The sequence below is a fragment of the Leucoraja erinacea genome, chromosome 28 (genome assembly GCF_028641065.1).
Source record: "Leucoraja erinacea ecotype New England chromosome 28, Leri_hhj_1, whole genome shotgun sequence".
Taxonomy (NCBI): Eukaryota; Metazoa; Chordata; class Chondrichthyes; order Rajiformes; family Rajidae; genus Leucoraja; species Leucoraja erinaceus.
In genome coordinates, this window is record NC_073404.1 from 21,271,811 (window position 1) to 21,294,847 (window position 23,037).

Consider the following 23,037-nt stretch of genomic DNA (forward strand, 5'->3'; position numbering starts at 1 on the left):
CCGAAATGCCGCCTGCCCATTCCCTCCACAGATCCTGCCCGACCTGCTGAGTTACTCCACTACTTTGTGTTGTGCTCAAGATTCCACCATCTGCAGCCTCTTGTGTCTCTGTGTTTAGGAAGGATTTATAGAGCTATGGAACAAATGCAGTTAAATGGAACTGATTCAGTATGCCAACTCGGTCAGTATGGACAAGCTGAGCCAAAGGGCCTGCTTCTGCGCTACATAGCTTTATGACTCTATGACAAATCTTTCAGAAGAACCTGTAACTTCTCTGCCAATGGTTCCCTTTTTGTGCAGTATCAGTTGACAGTGACCATTATATTAACCCAACATAAACCCTTGCGATATCTTATGCACGACCAAGATTTAAGTTATCAATGTTATGCAGATGGTTGGTCAAAAGGCCAACCATGCTCTTGGCAAGTTTGCTCCTAAATGAGCCATGTTGAAGGGCAAGCTCAGGTTGATCTCTCTCTCTCTATCTGCAACCCCCATCACCCTCCCTGCAACAATAAGGATGACTGCTATACTGACAGAGATAAATTCTTGATTAGTATGGGTGTCAGGGCCTATGGGGAGAAGGCAGGAGAATGGGTTTGAGGAAAAGATAGATCAGCCATGATTGAATGGCGGACTAAAGTTGATAGGCCGAATGGCCTATATCTTATTACGCCTTTTTAGAGTATTTTATTCTATATTACACCCTAGATTACACTTTGCACTAAACCATGTTGATTTATTTTGTTAGAAGAATGAAACATATTTAAGAAGAAACATCTTTTATTGTCCAAAAATAATACACGTTGATTCCTGAGTCTTTTAATGCCATTAACAATGAAACAATCTAAATAATGCACATATTGAGGTTAAATCAATTTGCTTTTGCTGATATGGAACTGCTTTCATAAGCAATTAAATATCAGCCAAACTGATTGATTTAACCACAACATTTACAGAGGGTTTTTCAACATATGATAAGGCTACATGCCGCCTCTGTTGATTTTGGGTATTTCCAGTTGAATGTTAGTAACTGAATGACAGTCTTACTGAGAAATGGGAAAGCACCAGCTTTCAGCACAGGGCAATGATGCAAATCGCTGACTCACCTCAACAATCAGGCAATGGAAGACAGGCTTGCAAAGTCTGAGCAGTCACTGCCCTCTTCTGGCGAACACTGGTATTGAACCCCTTACATTGACTAAAATTCAGATTCAGATTAGTTTATTGTCATATCCACACCAATGTGCAGTGAAATTCCTTGTTCACATGAAGCTCGCAGAATAAACTTTGAGAACTGAGTAATTTCAAGGCGACTATTCCGTTGTGGATATATCATCGCCAGAAAATAGGGAAGACTGGCCCCAGAAAAGAACACAAAGTGCCGGAGTAACTCAGCAGGTCAGGCAGCATCTCTGGAGAACATGGATAGGTTACCTTTAGGGTCAGGACCGTTCTTCAGACTTTCTCCAGGTTTGTTACTGTTACTCTTTATACAGACATTGAACAGAGACCTACTTTGATCTCATTTAGAGTGTAACATTCAGTTTTGGACAAGGCACCTCAGGAGGAAATAAGTAGACCCCGGAGATGATGTGATGCACAACACCAGAATTATTTAGGAAGTTCAATGGTGAAGATAAGTTGCATGAACTGACTTCCCGATGTTGGGGCAGAACCAGGGGCCACAGTTTAAGAATAAGGAGTAAGCCATTTAGAACGGAGACGAGGAAACACTTTTTCTTACAGAGAGTGGTGAGTCTATGGAATTCTCTGCGTCAGAGGGTGGTGGAGGCAGGTTCTCTGGATGCTTTCAAGAGAGAGCTAGATAGGGCTCTTAAAAATAGTAGAGTCAGGGGATATGGGGAGAAGGCAGGAATGGGGTACTGATTCGGGATGATCAGCCATGATCACATTGAATGGCGGTGCTGGCTCAAAGGGCCGAATAGCCTACTCCTGCGCCTATTGTCTATTGACTTGTATCCCATGAATACAGGAGCTGCGGGATGAAATAATTGAGGTTTAAAATGCTAATTTGTTAGTTGAATCAATTTCCTTTGGCTGGGACATCAAGAATGATGAGATGGCACAGTGGTGTGGATGGGTGGCACAGTGACGCAGTGGTATAGCTGCTGCCTTACAGCGCCAGAGACCAGAGTTTGATCCTGACTACAGGTGCTATCGGTATGGAGTTTGTACGTTTTCCCTGTGACTACGTGGGTTTTCTCTGGGTGCTCCAGGTTTCCTCCCACACTCCAATGACGTACAGGAATGTACATTAATTGGCGTTGGTAAAATTGTAAATTGTTCCTAGTATGCATCAAACACAAACCAACAAGAAACATATAGAACATATGCAATAGGTAATTGAGTAAAGCAAATTAATAACCTCAATTACTTTAGTAATGAGCAGGTGCAAACAAGCATTGGGGCCACTCAAACATTTCCACTTGTTGGGTCAAGTATAACCTCCCATCATCCTTTCAACCCTCCAGTCTATGAACACTTTAAAAAAAATTCCAATGTATGAAACTGAGCTGAACTTTGATATCTATAAAAGGCTGCCTGCCGCTGAATATCTGGCTTGTGCACTGAGGATCACTTCAGAAACAAAGTGTTAAAAGCCAGGAAATAAGTAAAATTTCTTCATCAGTGTCGCCCTCTCCTTCGCAGGCAATTGTCTGTGAAAATTCTGGAAAGACTGTTGCACCTGAAAACAAATGGGAGAAATTACTGACAATTCCAGTTACCAACTAAGATTTACTATAAACAAAGCCCTCGGCTTCTCTCGGTGGTAGTGTCTTGGAGGAGAAGAGCAAGATTGACTTTGGCTGCTTCGAAGCAGAGAGCATTTTCCATTCTTTGAGATGGATGTATGTGGTGGCATCCTCTTCCAGAAGAGCACCATCTCATCCACACAGAACACTTGTTTAGGAGAGTAGCCACGTTTTACAGTGATTTGTTTCAGTTCTTTTGGAAACTGTCTTCCACCACACTTGCTAGCCGCCCCCACCCCTTCTCCAACGAGACAAATTTTAAACAGATTTGTACATTTCTTGAAATGTTTAAACCAGTCATAGCAGGGGTCAAACATCTTGGCACTTCCAGAAGATTCATCATCACCTCAAGCACTTCCAAATCTTGCCACCACAAGATAGCTTTTCCCCAGAACATCATCAAACTCAAGACACATGCAACTGATTCTCATCTTCACACCACACATTTCACTTATTTTCCTTTCCCTCCTTATCTACTCTTCATAACACTGAATGCACTTCAGACAATCACGTTACCCTGAGACCAATATCCAATTGTGTCCACAGTTAATTATGTTTAAATAAAGCAAGTTGCAGGGAAATAGGTAGGGGAATGGAACAAATGGGAATGTTCGGAGAGCTGGCATGGACTTGATAGGCAGAATGGCCTCCCTTTAAGTCATCAGAGGTATGAAAACAGTGAACTAGTGAGAATTCACAAATCAAACATCAGTAAATTAAGGGAGACCTGACAGGCCTGCCTTAACTACACTCAGTATTAACGTTCCATAGATGGAATCTGGAGGAATTCAGGTTGAAGACTACGCTTTGAAGATTGTGTGGGTTTAAAGATATTGCGTAAAGAGCAGGTTGCAGTATGTAATGGATTTTTACGTTGGCTCTGTGATATTGGTTGTGGTGAGACAATGGGACAAGGGTGATGTGGGCAGCCCAACCATATTCCAAACTAACCAACAAACATACCAACCACTTTCTGTTTGGTGGCTAGAAACTAGTACCATTGTCAGAGTCTATGGAGCAGTTACCTAGTCTGCTGTTGGATAGGGAATGTGATATATTGTTTTCCATTCCATAATAATCTCCAATGTCTGCAATAATTCTCCGTCTCTTACCTGCCTGAAGAGCTCCTCAATATGATCTTTACATGCATTTTCTCTCAATTTGTCAATCAATTTCTGGATGAATATGCTTCCCTTCTCAACATCTCTAAGGGCCACGCAATCTGAGGAGCAGAAATGATCAGTGTTAGTGTGTAAAAGGAGGAGGATTCCAGTCAACCGTCGCAACGCAGTCACTTCAGCCGACGAGCTTGTGAATTGTGTCAGTTTCTACCAGCTGATCAGACAATTGGTGAACTCCTGAATTCTGCAAACAGAAAGTCACGGTCATCAGACAGATGTGTCACCAGGATCTATCGCAAGGAAATCAACAGAGCCGACAAGACAAAATCTTCTTCTGATTTATCAAATGGAACTTGTATGTCATTCACTTTCACAATTCGACCGGGTTTCCTAAGGAAGAGGACGGCACGTTGGCGCAGCGGTAGAGTTGCTGCTTTATGGCGCCGAAGACCCGGGTTTGATCCTGACTGCGGGTGCTGTCAGTATGAAGTTTGTACATTTGCCTCGAGACCTGTGTGGGCTTTCTCTGGGTGCTCCTACACTCCAAAAATGTACAGGTTTGTAAATTAATTGGCTTCAGTAGAATTGTAAATTGTCACTAGTTGTATAGGATAGTGTTAGTGTGCGGGGATGACTGGTCAGCGCAAACTTGTTTCCGCACTGTATCTCGAAACTAAACTAAACTAAAAAAGATAACAGGTAACACAAAGAATAAAGATCACTTTCTCCCTGACCGTAAAATAAAATTTAGTTAAATGTTTGGACTATCCGTTTGGCATGATAATATTCATTAAACTCAATTGTATAAGAAGTTAATGATATGTTGACTTGGATCTCGTTTGCTTGCTGTATGGTATATACTGCTCATGTGCACTCAGAATTCTTATAATAATTTGTGAAATTATGCAAGGATATATTAAAAGCAGTGTAAAAACCGGAATTATGTGTTCTCTCAGAACCCTGTCAGAGAAGCTGACATGGACGTGCGGGGGAACATAGGAGAGGGAGGGAGAGGATACGGTGATCCTCTATATGCCTGGCCATTTCCCATGATAATCAGCCCGGACTAACCACTTATCATGAATGGCTCCAAGTTTCTGAGATTCTGTACTAATCAAGGTACCAGAGACCAGATAGTCTGAAAGAAACATTTTTTTTTAACCACATGAAGTAAAATTGTGGTCTTCTTTGAGCCATGTCCTAGGTATGTTACAAAACCTACCTGAATCGTGGCTGAGCATCTGCCCCACCCCTTGTGTGTGATTTTGGCGCTGTTTAGAGGGGGCGGGTTTAAAACGCGATTTTTACTAGGCTGTTGCAATCGAAAATGTTCAGCCTAGTAAATCATTAACGGAAAATCGCTGAAAGACCCCGTCGCAAAAGGTATTATTAGTTTTTATGGCCTTGTAAAATAGTTAGAGTAGTTTAAAAATTACTCTCTCACTCCGCAACCTCTCGCAGCCCCAGGGTTTTATAAAGCAAACAATTAAAGGTATGTACCTTATTTTTACATTAAATGGGGCATGTATATAACCCTGTTATTAAAGTTTTCTATAGCGAGTAGCTCATTTTGGGCTCTTTATATCCCGCAGTATTTTTCTGGGCATTTGAGGGCACAAATCCAGCGCGATGTGAACATTCTAAACCAGCGCGTTCACAGGAACCCACTAGAAAGCCGATTTAAATTGACTTTAATTTACAGAAATTGAACACTAAATTCCTTCCATTTGGCCTATAAATTGATGTAAATGAGATTTAAAAATCATGTTTTATTGTGAATTATTTGTGAATATTATTTGGACACTTGGGCTATTTTAAAAATGTTAATCATTTATTAAGAAATGGATAGATGTTTAGATCTAGTAAATTGAAGTTTGAAATTAGCTACAATTGGGTAACTAACTAATTATATGCTTTAATTTCAGGTCATCCAAGTTAGATTATTTTATATTTGTTTCAGAATGGTTCAATCTATGATCACTGAAAATTTCATTCAGTTCTCTTAATTTTTAAGAAGGTTATGTGCTTTTGACTGTCCACGATCACAGCTTTTTTGTTATGTCCATAGAAAATCAATAGGGAACAAGATGCTAATTTCCGAGTATGAAAATGGCCATAACTTTTTTATTACTTGAGATATGAAAGTGAATTAGGTGTCAAATTAAACTTATTGTTATGCTTTATCTGATGGGATAAATTGCAGACTTGATTTTTTAAATCTCAAAATTTTGTAACATTGCTACATGTCCATTTGACCCTGATAATGTGGTAATGGTGAACTTCCAACACCACATGCCCATGTTCAGATAATATATAAAAATGTTATTGAATGGTAGACACTGGTAAAAGCTCAGCTGCTCTTTCAAATTATTGCAAGATGGCACAGCGGTAGAGTTGCTGCCTCACAGCGCCAGAGATCCGGATTCGATCCTGACTATGATGCTGTCTGTACAGTTTGTACGTTCTCCCTGTGACTGTGTGGGTTTTCTCTGGGTGCGCTGGTTTTCTCCCCCATTACAAAGAAGTACAGGTTGTAGGTTAATTGGCTTCAGTAAGAATTGTAAATCGTCCCTAGTGTGTAGGATAGTACGAGGATCGCAGGTTGGCACGGATTTGGTGGGCCGAAGGGCCTGTTTTGTATCGTGCTGTAAATTAAACTACTTCCCGTCCACTTGAGCAGGGAGGCAAGTATAATAATCAGTTCATAATTTGCTCCAATGACAGGCATGAGCCTTCACTCTCTTTCTAACAGGCCCCTCCCACTCAAGTTGCCGTATATTAAAACAAACTATAAAAGGACACGAGGAGAGTTCAAACAGATTTCATTTCTCAGCCCCCTAACATTTCTCCTGGTTTCCTATCCGTTCTTCCATTCCCGTTACCATTCCTTGTTGTCGCATCAGATTTAAATATCCCCAGAAATGAGCTTAGACATGCTATTGAGAAATATAACTTATTCATGGTAGTTTGAAGTACATAGTTACCTGGGGTGGAGGAACAGAAACAGATAAAATCACTTTCCTTGTGCAGTTTGTATAAAATACCTTCTTCTTCATAATCAGCGTTGGGGTTGGGATCTGCTGAATCACTGACATACACCTGACCGGTACTGCCTGCAAAGAAATTACACAACTCAGTGATGGATATTAACCTGCAGCAATAACACAACAGGCACTTGCTTTAATATTTCCACTCCATCGCATTGAAACCAGATCACCAGCAGCAATATTTACAATAATCTTCCATCATTCTAACTCATTCAGTATCAAAAGGAGGACCGGATCATTTGGAATAGCAAACAACCTTTGTCTATATGTAACCAGTTAAATTCTAAAGGATAATCATTGTAAAAAGGATGCTCTCGAAAGGGCAACAGTTTGAGTCTTGGGAATCAGTTGTTACCTGCTTTGGAATTAAGCAGCAGGGAATTTGCATTTCCTCTGCCATAAAGTTCTGAAAGACATTTATCCTGCCGCTCATTCTATTTGGACAATTGGAAGACATAAGAATATTATAGTTTAGTTTAGTTTATTGTCACGTGTACTAAGGTACAGGGGAAAGCTTTTGTTGCAAGTTAACCAGTCAGCAGAAGGGCAATACATAATTACAATCGAGCCATTCACAGTGTACTGATACACGATAAGGGAATAACGTTTAGTACAAGGTGAAGCCAGTAAAGATAGTCTGAGTGTCTGCAAAATAAGGTGGATAGATAGTATCAATAGCTAGTCTTTAATGAAGGAAATTATAAAGCCAATTAACTTGAGATAACAATCCCCTCATCCACGGAATCAATCTCATGATACACTGCACAGTATCCTTCTTTGTCTTGCAGAAGTGATCTCCATTTCTTGATAACAACCAAAGCAAGTCCTTTTAATCTAATGGTATCCTTGGCCGTCTTAATTGTCATGGGTGGATAAACATGTATATGTAGTTTTGATCACTGAATGGAATGCATGTTCATTAAGAATTTTTAAATAGTTTAATAACATTTTGCTGATCTAACCTAACAAACCTTTTAATCTAATTTCCCAATCTATTTATTCTTTGAGTATTTTCCTTAGATAATCTCTTAGGATGTGGTTACTGATTAATTGAGTCAGATATCTTCAGCAAGACTGGTGTATCAAAAATTGTTGGGAAAATCAAATTTACTATACCAAGACGCTGTAGGGAACAGTGATGCAACTCTGTGCAGCTGTCTGCATTGAATTTCTCAACAGGCTGCAAACTAAAAAGGTGTGTACCTTCGATTTTCCAGCATCTGCAGTTACTTCTTAAAAACTAAAAATGGAAGTTGTGTTATTGCAAATGCAAGCTTTCCTTTGGAAACCCTGCATTGTGGCAACAGCACATAGTAAGTTAACTCCATTTATCTATGTTCTCAATGGATTTTTGTAAATATAAACATCATAGGAAACATCCAGCAACAATTTTTCCTTTGCTGATCAATTCAAACCTTTCTCTATCAAAGCATCTTTGCTGTGCAAAAGGATGGACATCAAAAATGTCTATGTTGGAAAGCAGGGCGGAGATGGTTCTATCAAAAGGGATGCACTCAAACTGTCATATATGTGATTATTGGATTGTAAGTAGAGAGGGCTCAGAGAAACAGGAGGCAAGTTTCAAGAATTTGTAGGCAGATCATACAACAGAGTTCATGGTCGATCTACAGTTAAGGAATGGGTAATATTTGGAGTCAAACGGGTAGCTTTAATTTACTTTCATTTAGTTTTTTTCATACTATTTGCACCATTTGTATTTTTCTATTATTTGTAGGGTCTTGCAAATTTCAAATTAATACTGCTCGGAGCTTTAACTGCCTCCCCGCCACACAGCAGGATTCAAGGATTAACACATTAACTGCAACACAAACTACATGCACAGCCTTGTCTCGTGCAGTAGGATAAGGTTCAGAATAGCCACTTTCCGAATTAGTTCAATGATATTTGCTCCAATAGACTCAAATGTATTCTCTGAACAATCTCCAAACTATTTCTTCCAAATTCATTGGCCCAATCTGTATCAGGTTAAACCCCACTGCAATAATTCCATGACCTTTGGTTTAATACTGTCATAAACAGTGTCACCATTTTCCTGGGGCCCATAAACGGCTCACACTGTCAACCCGTAATGTCAATGTATGGCCACCCATAGTGATTATACATTGTGAATTTCTGAACAAAGGTTAGTTTCCAAAACTGCCCGAACAACAACCTTTACTACAACAAACATTTATTATACAGAAAGAGGCCATTTGCACATCTTGTTCATACCAGTAGATATAGTGCAACCCAATTTAAACCCCCCTCCCCCGCCCCATACAGCATTTGATTTGTAGCTCTTAGATTACAGTTCTCCCATTATACATCAGCGTTTTTAAATGCTGTGATAATTTTTGAATCCGCCACTCTTTCAGGCAGATCCTTACCATCTGCAGCATTACGACATTTAATTTGGAAATATCTCTCCTCCTATTCATACTGTCACTTATCCATAAATATCTATACATAACTAACTCTGATCTTGTGCTCTTCCGGTTTGCGGGGTTTTTCTAATTGCGCGAAAGCGGTACGCAATAGTGCTACGATTTTCCGCCACGTTACTCGCCATTCTCCTGTGCTCCGAGTGCAGCAAGTTTTATTCTGATCGGTGGTATATTGTAAAAGTTATCGCGGTTTAGAAATCTTAGAAACCGCGTGCGCGCAGATTCCTTCAGTCAGCGCCACGCAGATTGGTCACTTCTCCTGTCAGTCAATGCCACGGCTGGGATGGTGACGCTCCTTCCTGTCCCACCGGCAGCGGCCTGTCCCGCCTCACTCACAAACTCCTCTTTCCCCTCCTCACAGTCACTTGTCTATCGTCTCCCCCACCACCACCGGCGGCCGCGGGGGTTAAGTGGAGGCCCAGTGGAGGCACAGGTCCTGTCTCTCTCTCCCTCATCACTCACCCCTCTCTCCTGCCCGCCCTCAACTGCTTCAACATCGGGAGCCTCGATGCAGCAGTTTGATTTTAAGCTGCACCAGGCGATGAAAGACCCTGCGAACGTGCCGATTCAGCCCTTAGAAAGCATCTGATAAAGTCCGGATTACAAAACATGGGTGGGGGGATTGTCCCCAACCTCTCAAAGGACGGGGGACCGTGCCCCCTTTCCCCCCCTAGGATTTCCGCTCATGGCTGCAGCTATGCACACACTTTGTTGGTCTTACTTATTGTTCATTTCTATGGGAAATATGAGCAGCATTTCTGAGATACATTCATTGATTTTCTGGAACACTTTGTCAAGACTTTATTATCATCCAAGCAAGTTCCATTCGAGGAATGTTCTTCCGTCTTTATCAAAAAAGAGTAAGTGATGTGCTACCAACTCTTTGCAGTTTGTTTCAAGGCGGCACTGAGGATGGGAAGGGTTAGAAATGGCTGGGGGAGTACAAGGAGGAGGAGATAAGACCAGGAGAGGCAATAGCAATTACTTCTGATAAGAGGATTAGGAGGGTGAGGGCATTCTTTCTGCATTGGAAGTGCTACACCAGGACTTCCATTGCCACATCTAGGAGAAGACACAGAGATTCCTTAAGTCTCTGTAATATATAAGAAGGAACTGCATAAGCTGGTTTAAACCAAAGATAGACACAAAAGGCTAGAGTAACTCAACAGGACAGGCAAGATCTCTGGAAGAGAAGGAATGGGTGATGTTTCTGTCTCGACCCGGTACATCACCCATTCCTTCTCTCCAGAGATTTTGCCTGTCTCACTGAGTTACTCCAGCTTTTTGTGTCCAGTCTCTGTTATATGTGCCAATACAAATCTCTATCCCAGCCAGCACAATATTAGTGGAAGTGGATATACCATGCCCATACCCACAAAAACCATGTCTTAAAAGCACGTAAGTGTTAAAACTGGTGGATTCGGGCATATTAACTGTATTGTACTGTACACTGACAATGACAATTAAAATTGAATCTGAATCTGAATTAACAAGGCAAATTATGGTAAACAGTAACAGCCCACTCAACCCTCATTTCTCAAGTGGGTCGCTCATAGAACACCATCTGTTCGCATTATTTTCACACTTTGGACAAAACAATCCCATTATCTATTATATTCCAAATTAAATGTGGGTATTTAATACTTGGAATGTATCTGTATCACCTAAATCATTAAAAAAATGTCTTGATTGCAAATTCCTCTAATGTATATAGACTATTCTAAAATGAAGATATGTTTATTTCTGATTATAATGTTGTGAAGAATAGTGATTGTACTCATCTACGTATTTGGTCTATTGACTTCAATGTAAAGAATAAGCGACATTCAATACACATGAACATCATGGCAAAGAGCAAATTGTCCCACAATGATTTATTATTAATTAATGCAGATGGGGTTGTATTCCCCTTTTATTGACCAATTTCTGCTAATCTTTATTATGTCTTAGATCCTTGCTGGTCTTTATTGTATACAATGTGCCTACTGTTCATGTTGTTTCAGTTTAGTGAATTGTAATGTGTAACCAAGGTACAGTGAAAAGATTAATGTACCTGTTTATATACCTGAGCACATGGCAAGAGCAATTTTTTGAAGAGTACTCACTTCCACGGCAAGCCTGAATGATGACAACCTTTGGTTTTTCTCTCAGTCCTTTGCAGTTCTTGTTGTTTAAAATATCGAAGACTTTGTCGATGTGAAATAGGTCTTCCTTGCTCTTACTGTGAAGACTTCCACAGATTTTATCTCGGAGTCCATGGGACATTAGAACCACAAAGGTGCTGTCAGACTGCATGTGTTCCTCTCGATTTGAAAATGCAACCAATGCATTCTTCATATCCTGAAACATAATTTTTTGTTACATCATTATTTTTTAACAGAACGGTTCATTAGGAAATCCACTGGATGCTTTTCGTTAAAAAAGAGTTTTGTATTTAACAAGAGCATGATTATTAATAAAGATTTACTTAACCTCAAAGAATCCATTCATAATAATAATATTATTGTTACAGTAACTGTACTGTAAATTGTCCGAACATACAGGACACCATAAAGATATTAGGTGGGGATAATGCTGCTGTAACCTAATTCCATTCAGCGTGGGAAGAGAAAATCTGCATTATAGATTGTATTTTCTCCAAACCCTGAAGGTAATATTTTATGCTGCAATTAGAACATGGGCCAATACAGCACAGGTATAGTTCCACAGTGTCAAACATAAAGCAAAGATTAATTCTTATCTGCCTGTATATAATTCATATCTCCGCTCCTTGCATATGCATCTGTCTATCCAAAGGTCTCTTAAATGCCACTATCTTATCTGCCTCAACCACCACCCTTGGCAGTGGGAGTGTTAACATCGGCAAGGTTCTGGTGTGCTCCACAATTAGCTAAATCAGGAAATTAAAGAGAGGCCTAAAGAAATATTGTCCACAGCTAAATGCAGACTTTAAATTAACACAGTTATGACATAAAAAGCTACCTGATCTGCAGGGCACATCGTCTCAGTTCAGAACAATCATCATGTTTTATCAGAGAGATAAACACAAGAATATCATGGCAATACCCCCAGTTGCAAGCACTGGCATTTGCTAGATTATATCACTACTCGAGCGAGGAAGCACAAACATATCACATCACCTGCGCTATGACATTGAAGACTGTTGCACTGACCTCCACTTAATCCACTCTATTATCCCAATCCACCTGGCCCCAATACATCAGCATCAACAGAAGCATTGCTGCAAGATGATCACACCCAACCTGTCAACACCCAGCCTACAGAAACCACAAATTGTCAGCAGCTTGTAGGTTGCCATAATTGGCCATCATGAAGAGACTCTTGTGTTTAAGAAGGAATTTCAGAAGCTGGAAAATCGAAGGTAGACAAAAGTGCTGGAGGTTTCGGCCCGAAACATTGCCTATTTCCTTCGCTCCATAGATGCTGCTGCACCCGCTGAGTTTTTCCAGCACTTTTGTCTACCTATGAAGAGACTCTTAGCTTCTCTTCCAAGAAAAAACAGAACATATTTGGTAACTTGGAAATCAAGGAGTTCATTAAATGTGAGCAATGGCTCCACATTTCTCAAAAATAATCTGTGTGGAATTTGCAAATTCTCCCTCTCTACTTACATTATGTCCTTTCCTGATCCTCACCAAAGCTTTTGACTACATCAATTGAATGGTTGGAGGGTGAGGGTGAGGACGACTTGTGGGGTCTGATGGCCTCCTCCTGTTCTTGTGATGGAACACTCTCTACCTACATGGATGACCACAACTACAACAACTCTCAAGAATCTTGATATTATCCAGAACAAACAGTGGCTTGATTGGCACCCTATCCAGTATCTTAAACATTAATTGCGTCCACTACTGCCACAGTGTGGTTGCAGTGTGTACCATCTGCAAAATCCACGGCAGTTCTTTACCTAGGCTATTCCAACAGCACCTCCATCTTCATGGTCTCTAACAGCAAGTGGGACAAGGGGAGTAGGTGTATAGGAATACCACCATCTGCAGACTTCACAGTCTTCAATAATTAGTCCTGATCAGGCAAAGATATAAAAACCATTTGAAACTGTTTTAGGAGGACATTAGTAATGGATGTATCGGTTATAGGCATGTGACCAAGGGGAAATAAAATTGTCTGTATTAAACAATGCAGTCAAGTAGATATCGGTTTACGGAGAGTGCCGTGTTGTCTAGTGAAGGTCAGATATTGTGCAAGAGTTTTACCTCTGCTGGTAGATTATTGTGTTTTTCGACTTCATACCCAAAGCCATTCAGCAGTTTCAGCATTTGAACTTCATCCACCTCTGCACCACTCCTTGTCATTTCAGGATCCTCAAACTTAATGTTGGTAATCATTAGAGCAAGACGCTTCCTCTTCTGCTTTGGCAACATCATGTATACCTGGAAGAAAAAGTAACAAATGTGATGTGAAGCTTTTACTGTCGCAAATTTACTCATAGGTTTTGCAATTTAGAAACACAATTATCTCCATTCATCCTACCAACAATCAACCGAATCACCATTGGCATGCATTCCAAAGCCCATCCATATAATTCCAAAATCTCGATCTAACCATCCTGACATATCACACGAGGAGCAATTATATAGCCTATGAAGTGTTCACTTATAGTTTCCGACTGGATCATTCTCCCCAAAAAGTGCTCAGTCATATGAATCTAAATTTGACATTACTTTGACATTAAGTCATCTGCACATAGAACTGCAGATTGGTTAACAATATTATTCAATATGACTTTTTTTTTAAATTTTACACGAATCACAGAAAATATGACATAGGAGAAGGCACTTTTGCAGATGCAAAATCTTTAACACTGGATCCCTCTAGTCTAATCCTTCTCCCTGCTCTTTCCCCATTTTCTGATATTCCATTTGAAATATTGATTCAAGTTCTGCACTCATCCTACCTGTGCTAAAGTAATTTATATCAGTTTTACTTTGTATGGGCTTCTTCCCACAATATATTCCTCAACAAATGGTCTCAGGATTATCAAGCTGAGTAGTAAAGGCTCTATCCAAGATACTTCCATGCTATCAAAAGCCTAATGGCAAGTTTTATTTCCATATTCAACTGACACTAATTGTTCTGAGTGGGGTAGAACATCAGAGCACAAGAAAAGAGGAGTGGAGTGGTTGCTTAACCCGCTTACTCAAGCCTGTACTGCCATTCCATATGATCATGGTTAATCTGCCTCATGCCTCATCTCTTCAGTGCCATTTCCCCATAGCCCATACCTGCCAGACCTTTGGAAAAATGTATCTACCTCCCCTTTTAAAACCCCAATGTTTGAGCCTCCACAACTCTCTGGGGTAGAGAATTCCAAAGATGACCACCCTCTTTAAGAAGTGCTTACACACCTTAGTTTTAAATGACCATCTGCTTATTTTGCATTATCATTTAAAACATATCCTCTCATAGAGTGGAAACGTTTCAGCATCTAGCACATTATGTCCCCTTAATATTTACATATGTTTCAATTAGATCAGTCCTTGTTCTTCTAAACTCCAAAGAATATAGGTCCAATTTATTTAGCTGCTTGTGAAAAGTGAATCATCTCACCCTAAGAATTTATCTAATGAATCCCTTTTGAAATCCCTTCAATGTAGCACATCCTTTCTTAAACAAAGACACTGAAACTGTGCATGGTATTAAGGTGTGGCCTGTTAAACACTGATGAACAACTTGCGATCACTGGGTCATTGCATTGATAACAAGCCAACAGATTAAACATATAACCAAGAAGTTTACTGCCTTGACAAGCTGAACTTTGAAACTACCTAAACCAATGCAGAAATATTGTGAATACTGGCAGGTGAGTCAGTCTCTAGACGATGGTATATTTGCCCCCAAATAAGCTTTATGTGACCCAGAAAATTTATCTAGTAACCATTTTTTTCCCATTGTGTTAACCCCTTGCTGGACGTGTGTCTAAATGTATCACTCCCCCTTTACATTAGATGAAAGGCATTTCTTCACATGCCCCAAAGATATTCAGTTGTGAGAGACCTTGTAACTCAGCTCAGCCACCCACTCAGTATCCACAAATAGGGAAAGTTAAACAAGGATAATAGGATTCTGTATCTCTTTAACCTTGACAGTTCAAGGGGTTGCTGCTCTGATTGAAGACTCAGTAAACATGACTCTTATGGTCAGCAACACATAAGGCTTGTTCAATACAGACAAAGCCTTTAAACAACATTCCCAGTCTGCTTTTGGACACAATGGGCCACTGAGGGAAGGGACTGACCAACACTGTCCTACAAATGGGTATATGTTACCTCGGGTACTCTTTAAATCTACCTGTCACCTCATGCCAGGACCACTGAAACCAGTCACACTGAGACATATTTTATAAAATGTAGGATGTATAGTCACACAGACTTTATACAAAACGTCAATATTAGACAGAATTATAGTGCTGGGGGAATTACCATAAGCATCAAATAGAATTTGCTCCAAACAGTTTTCAACGTGTCTTTCATTAGTGTCAGAAGCCACAGCATTAACCACACTAATTTCATGGAGTGTATCTCGCTGCCTGCATCATCATTCCAGCTCAGATCAGATAACATAACATACCTCATTTGTCTTGTCAGAAAGCTCATTGTACTGCTGCTGTGGACATGGTTTAATCCACTCAGCAGTCATGGGGATCACTGCTGCTGGTGGAGTCGGTGGGACAGATGATACTATGTCTGTAATGCACAGAAATAAGAGATCGTTGTTACTGCAACTTACAAAAATGGAACATCTGTGTGCACACAGCCAGTTTCTTACACGCAGAACATCTCAATCTCAGTCCTGCGTTACTCTCAAATATGTGGTAAAAAAAATCCACCAATGGGTAGACTAGGTATACAAGTTGCTGGACCTCAGTTGTCATTGTAAACTAGACATGACACGTTGAGGCCTTTAACATGCCAATGGGCAGTAATGAACTCAAAGACGATGCCCAGAAATAAAAATACTGCCATGTTTATTTGGGTGTATTAAAGGCAGTGTGGAGAAACAATAATGAAATCCAAGCAATTGTAGCAGGCAATTTTGGGCTGGGAATGACAGCTAGGATGCAGTAGTGGAGTTTCATGGTTCTATGGAAGCTGTGTGAATGCTGGACTGGTCCTAGTCCGGGAGTTAACAAGTACTGAATGGAACATGATCTCGGTGTCCTGATGTTAGCACTAGTTGGAAAGGACAGATGCTGGGCAGGTGATGGTCTGACTACTTGATGGGCCGTGGACAATCATGGACTTAGGATGATACGCTGCTGGATGGGTGAGCTGGATTGGACATACCACGGTATGAGCCATGGCTTGGAAGTTATTGGTCCCTGGCCAGTCAGGTTCTAGGAGGGGCAACTTCAGGCAGATCATGGTCTGGATACAGGGTAATATTGTAAAAGTTATGGCCTAGGGATTAGGTTCCCCTGCACAGGTCACTGACTAAATGGGTCCGGTTAGATTGTCTACTGAATGTTTCATAGTCTACATGAGTGGACTACTAAAGGGGTCATGGTTTATTTACTTATGATATTGACAGCCAACTGGGTCCATGCCAGTTCCTAGTGAAGCAACCCTATCAGTTTCATTCCCATTCTCTATATCTCCTTGATGCCCTGCAACTTTAAATACTCAAATGACCATCAACCCCCTATAATTATTTTGCCTGCGTTAAGAATGAATTTACAACAATGACTTAACCTAGCAGCATATCTATGAGAGGAACCCGAAACACCAAGCAGTCATGGGAAGATGCAAACTCAAACGCAAAGAAAGCAACCAAGGTCAGAATGTACCTGGGTTCCTGGATCTATGAGGCAGCAGTGTTAACCTGCACCACTGGAAGTCCCCACACAGGTCTGGATACAATGACTACTGAATGGGGCATGGCCTATCTGAATAGGTGTGCTTGGATCAACAGGCTCATATTGTTACGGTCTGCATGGCCAGATCCAGGCCTGATGTAGAATTGCTACCAGATGAATTAATGCCTGGGATGGACTACCAACTGGTTTGTCAATAGGCTTGGAATGGCAGGTTGCTGTTGGTTTAAGACCTGTGAGCAAACAAGAACTGGAGAGTTTGGAAATAAAATCAGTGAAATTTGTCGTAACACTGCTTCTGGTTAAAATCCACGGCACATGGCTCCAATAATGGCTCCATTATTACCTCAAAGAAAATGTTTTTTATTATGTACACAATGGATCATTAAAAATATTAAAGTGCACTAAACCAATCAAGAGATTCTGATTGTGGACATTAAATAATAAGGTGTTCTTACCCTTGAATAATTTACACCCAATGATGTTCACTCACAGACCAGTAAGAATTTGTTTTACAATATTTTCCAATGTCATTCATTTATATAATTCAGATTCTTATTTTAAAAGAAACTGAATTAGCAAAGGCAATAAACTGTCAGATGAGCTGCAGATTATTTAGAGATCTGAGTTATAAACAGGTAATGTATAGTGTAAGGATAACTATCAGACCTAACATCATTTGGGGTGGAAATATCAGAAAAACATGCAAAATAAACACACATAATGCAGATTTAAAAATATACGGGTTTAGTTCATTTATTTCATTAAAATAAAATTGTGATTGGGCATCGAACAAAGCTTTGGTACAAATCAAGGTCAGATCAAAAGGAATCAAAGTATCTGGTGCAATTATACAAAGAGAAAATATCCCATCAGACCATCTATCCTGATTTGTCTGCAGCTGATCATCTCCCTGTATAATTTTAAATTCATTATCTCGCAAACCCCACAGAGCACAGTGCATCCAGCCAGATGCTTACATTCCTAATCTGGAAAATTCACATTGACTGTGTACTATACAGTTAGGATGTCAAAATACAATGGCTGGTGATACACATCTCCTCAGATTTGGGACAGAACATTTTAAGCACATAACCCCCTTGAGTTGGCACCATCAGTGTGATCACATTACCCACAGCACAGGATAGTTGCTAGCATGGGGTTCTCTGAATGCTTCATATTTAGTTGCCAAACGCACAATCGCTTTTCTACTTGTCACATACTTTCCATTGGGGAAAGGCCCAGATTTTTGCATAGCTCAGCATCTGCATTATTCAGACTCTGAATTAGTTTTTCACTGGCGCCATGTCCCTTCTTCCACACAATATCAATAAGACATCTGGCCCTGTCTTTGGTTGTCACGTTTGCTTGGAGAATTTCTTCACATTCAGAGGTGTTGATCACTTTTGCCTCCAGCATTTCATCCACCAGATCTGCAATGACAGCCTTGCTGAGACCTTTCACCAAAGCTGTCCTCTGCTCTTTCAGCTTTATATCTGAAATAGAAAAATAAACTTTGATTTTTTTTTTTCTCTACGGTGTACTCTTTTAAATTTAGCTGAACTAGATGTAGGAGTATAATATTAATGTAAAGTTGTAGTGAACGACAGAGTACTATACAGACTGAATCAGCGTAAGATTAATAACACTGTTACTGTGCAGGAGCAGTAAGCGGGATATTACTCTATCTTATATTGTGTTCACCATACAACACTAGTGGAGGATTTATACATGTAGTAACTGAAGGGTTTACCAAACACTGTTGGACAGTAAGAATAGGCGACGTTTCGGGTCGAGACCCTTTATCTGACTGATGGGGGGGGGGGGGGGGGGGGGGGGGGGGGGGGGGGGGGGGGGAAGAAAGGAAGTGGGGGGGGAAAAAAGGACATGGGTGGGAGAGAACTGGGAGGGGGGGTGGGGAAGGAGGGAGAAAGCGAGGGCTATCTAAAATTAGAGAAGTCAATGCTCATACTGCTGGGGTGTAGATTACACAAGCAAAATATGAGGTGCTGTTCCTCCAATTTGCGCTGGGCCTCACTGGCAATGGAGGAGGCCCAGGACAGTAAGTTCAGATTGGGAATGGGAGAGGGAGTTGAAGTGCTGAGCAACTGGGTGATCAGGTTGATTAACACACGGACTGAGCGGAGGTGTTCAGCAAAGCGATCGCCGAGCCTGCGCTCAGTCTCGCCGATGTAGAGATGTTGACACCTAGAACAGCGGATGTGGTAGATGAGATTGGAGGAGGTGCAGGTGAACCTCTGCCTCACTTGCAAAGACTGATTAGGTGAGGTGCTGTTCCTCTTCCATTGTCAGAGTGAGGACAGCGCAAATTGGAGGAACAGCACCTCAGCGGTATGAACATTGACCACCAATTTTAGATAGCCCTCGCTTTCTTCCTCCTTCCCAGTTCTCCCACAGTTCCTACTGTCTCTGCCCACTTCTTTTGTACACCCCCCCACCCGACATCAGTCTGAAGTAGGCTCTTGACCTGAAACGTCGCCTATTCCTTCTCTCCTTAGATGCTTCCTCACCCGCTGAGTTTCTCCAGCATTTGTTGTCTACTTTCGATTGTTCCAGCATCTGCAGTCCTGTTTTAACATTGTTGGACAGTGTTATGTTACCTCATCCCCATCCCAGGATCCCATATTTCCTTCTTAGCCCCGGCTCTTTCCCCTCTCCCCATCCTTATCTCTCCATCAGTAAAGACTTTCATTCATCCTTTTCTTTCCTTATCTGACACCCTTTCGAGGTGAGGTAGAGGTTCATTTGCACCTCCTCCAACCTCACCTGCTGTTCCAGGTGTGGACTCCTATATAATGGCGAGACCAAGCATTGACTTCAGCGATTGTTCCGCTGAACATCTACGCTTAGTCCGCCTCGGCCTACGTGATCTCCCAGTTGCCAAACACTTTAACTCCCCTTCCCCCTGTGAGGTTATCCATTTTGGTGGCAAAAACGGGAAAGCAGATTATTATCTAAACGGTGGCCGATTGGGAAAGGGGGAGATGCAGCGAGACCTGGGTGTCATGGTACACCAGTCATTGAAGGTAGGCATGCAGGTGCAGCAGGCAGTAAAGAAAGCGAATGGCATGTTGGCTTTCATAGCAAGAGGATTTGAGTATAGGAGCAGGGAGGTTCTACTGCAGTTGTATAGGGTCTTGGTGAGACCACACCTGGAGTATTGCGTGCAGTTTTGGTCTCCAAATCTGAGGAAGGACATTATTGCCATAGAGGGAGTGCAGAGAAGGTTCACCAGACTGATTCCTGGGATGTCAGGACTGTCTTATGAAGAAAGACTGGATAGACTTGGTTTATACTCCCTAGAATTTAGGAGATTGAGAGGGGATCTTATAGAAACTTACAAAATTCTTAAGGGGTTGGACAGGCTAGATGCAGGAAGATTGTTCCCGATGTTGGGGAAGTCCAGGACAAGGGGTCACAGCTTAAGGATAAGGGGGAAATCCTTTAAAACCGAGATGAGAACTTTTTTCACACAGAGAGTGGTGAATCTCTGGAACTCTCTGCCACAGAGGGTAGTTGAGGCCAGTTCATTGGCTATATTTAAGAGGGAGTTAGATGTGGCCCTTGTGGCCAAGGGGATCAGAGGGTATGGAGAGAAGGCAGGTACGGGATACTGAGTTGGATGATCAGCCATGATCATATTAAATGGCGGTGCAGGCTCGAAGGGCCGAATGGCCTACTCCTGCACCTAATTTCTATGTTTCTATGTTTCCCATACAGACCTCTGTCCTGGGCCTCCTCCATTGAGGTTAAATGTAAATTGGAGGAGCAGCACCTCATATTTCGCTTAGGCAGCTGACAACCCAGCGATATACGTAAATATTGATTTCTTTAACTTCGTAACTATTGTATCCCCTCTCTTATCGTCCCTCCCCACCCCAGTCGTACTAGTTTTACTAGTCTGAAGAAGGGTTTCGGCCCGAAACGTTGCCTATTTCCTTCGCTCCATAGATGCTGCTGCACCCGCTGAGTTTCTCCAGCTTTTTTGTGTACTAGTTTTACTGTTGTCCAGTTAAGTTCTACTGCCTGTAGTAACTCATTATCACCTATTCCACAGCCACCAATGGGCTATTGTGTGTGCCATATTTCCTTGATTATCATTGCTTTCTGCATCTTCCATTCATTTGTCCTAAGTACCGTCTAAATCTCTTGTTACTCTTTCCCTTGACTCAGATTGAAGAAGGGTCTCAACCTGAAACATCACCTATTCCTTTTCTCCAGAGATGCTGCCTGGCTTGCTGAGTTACTCCAGCTTTCTGTATCTGTCTTTGATTAAACAGCATCTGCAGTTCCTCCCTTAACCCATTTGACTCCTTTTCACCTCTCGATTTTTTTCAGTTACTCCACCCATCTGCCAAATTAACCCCTCTTACCACCGATCACATATTTTTTAGCCTAACCTCTCTTTTGTAGCTTTTTTCCCTGCCACAGAGTCCACAGATGCATCCTGACTCGCTGGTTGCCTCTGGCACTCTGTTCTTTGTCCAGTACTCCAGTTTATTATGTCTTCACTTTGTGCTGCTTCGGTATCTGACTTCGTTTGCACCTTTGTCCTTTGTTTCCTCTGCCGACTTTAATTCGCTCACTATTATTATTATTACTTAAATCTCCATCATTCTTCCCTCTCCTCTCCCTGAATGCCTAATAAAGTGCCATTCCTCCCACATTTAAATGAGTTTATTTTAATTTTAGAGCAGAAACAAAACAGGCTCTTCGGTACACTAACACTATCACACACACCGAAGCCAATTAACCTGCAAACCTGCACGACTTTGGGCGTGGGAGGACCCGAGGAAGAACCGAACACACTCCGTACAGACAACACCCGTGGTCAGGATCGAACCCGGAACTATACCGCTGCACCATGATATGGCAGCAAACCCCGCCACCCCCCCCCCCCCCCCCCCCCCCCCCCCCCCCCCCCCCCCCCCACCCCCCAACGCGGCTGCACTGTACTCCGGCAGCAACTTGGAGATTTCCGCGTTGAACCACTCGGACGCCAACCTGAGCAGTTTCATAAGATCATAAGTGATAGTTGAATTAGGCCATTCGGCCCATCAAGTCTACTCCGCCATTCAATCATGGCTGATCGATGTATATCTCCCTCCTAACCCCATTCTCCTGCCTTTTCTCCATAACCTCTGATACCTGTGCTAATCAAGACAAAAGGTTTCGCGTCCTAGGGCACTCGCAGTCGACTATCTCCCACTGCAACATGTCCCATCGCGACCACATGCTCCCGGGTAAATTCATGAAGTAAAAAATCACAAAATAAACCAATTCCCGCCCGCAGAATCTCGACGGTACTGACTCTGACTTCCCCCTCGCAAACTCCAGTTACAAACATTTACCTGCTCTTTCCATCCTTTCTCAATGCACTCGGACAAAAAATACACAAAGAGACTTCAACGCCGCTGCGCTAGTTCCGGATTGCCGAGCTGTGAAAAAAATACTGGCGATCTGCGCAATTTCCGATTAGTGAAACCCCGAAGTTGCTCCAACAAAATTGGCGGCGTCGAGTGTTGTTCCCGGCAAAGATCTTATAGATCTGCTATAGGATCTTTGGTTCCCGGGTCCGGTTGGAAGGCGGAGGAGGAGTTTTACTTTCCAGAAAGCTCATTGGAGTTTGAGAAAACGAAAGCAGGCTCGACGATTCAAACTGCTCGAAGTGACTAAAAGAAGCAAGATACTAGAGAATATCAGTGAAAGCGCCAGCGCGGGTGACTGGTGAGCAAAGATCATTGAGCGGACTTTGTGTTCACGAAGGAACTGCAG

The 23,037-nt window shown here is 41.7% G+C and overlaps 1 protein-coding gene across 1 annotated transcript; it reads right to left on the bottom strand.

Moving 5' to 3' along the window:
• Nucleotides 1-765: 765 nt before the first annotated feature.
• Nucleotides 766-22,828, bottom strand: LOC129710763 (caspase-1-A-like). Its single transcript, XM_055657994.1, has 8 exons — nucleotides 22,614-22,828; nucleotides 18,465-18,737; nucleotides 15,999-16,114; nucleotides 13,625-13,801; nucleotides 11,495-11,729; nucleotides 6,883-7,011; nucleotides 3,890-3,999; nucleotides 766-2,710 (listed from the first exon to the last, which is right to left on the bottom strand). Exons 1-8 carry the CDS (start codon nucleotides 22,624-22,626, stop codon nucleotides 2,618-2,620), a joined length of 1,146 nt encoding a protein of 381 aa, XP_055513969.1. The 5' UTR covers nucleotides 22,627-22,828; the 3' UTR covers nucleotides 766-2,617.
• Between the last annotated feature and the right edge of the window lie 209 nt (nucleotides 22,829-23,037).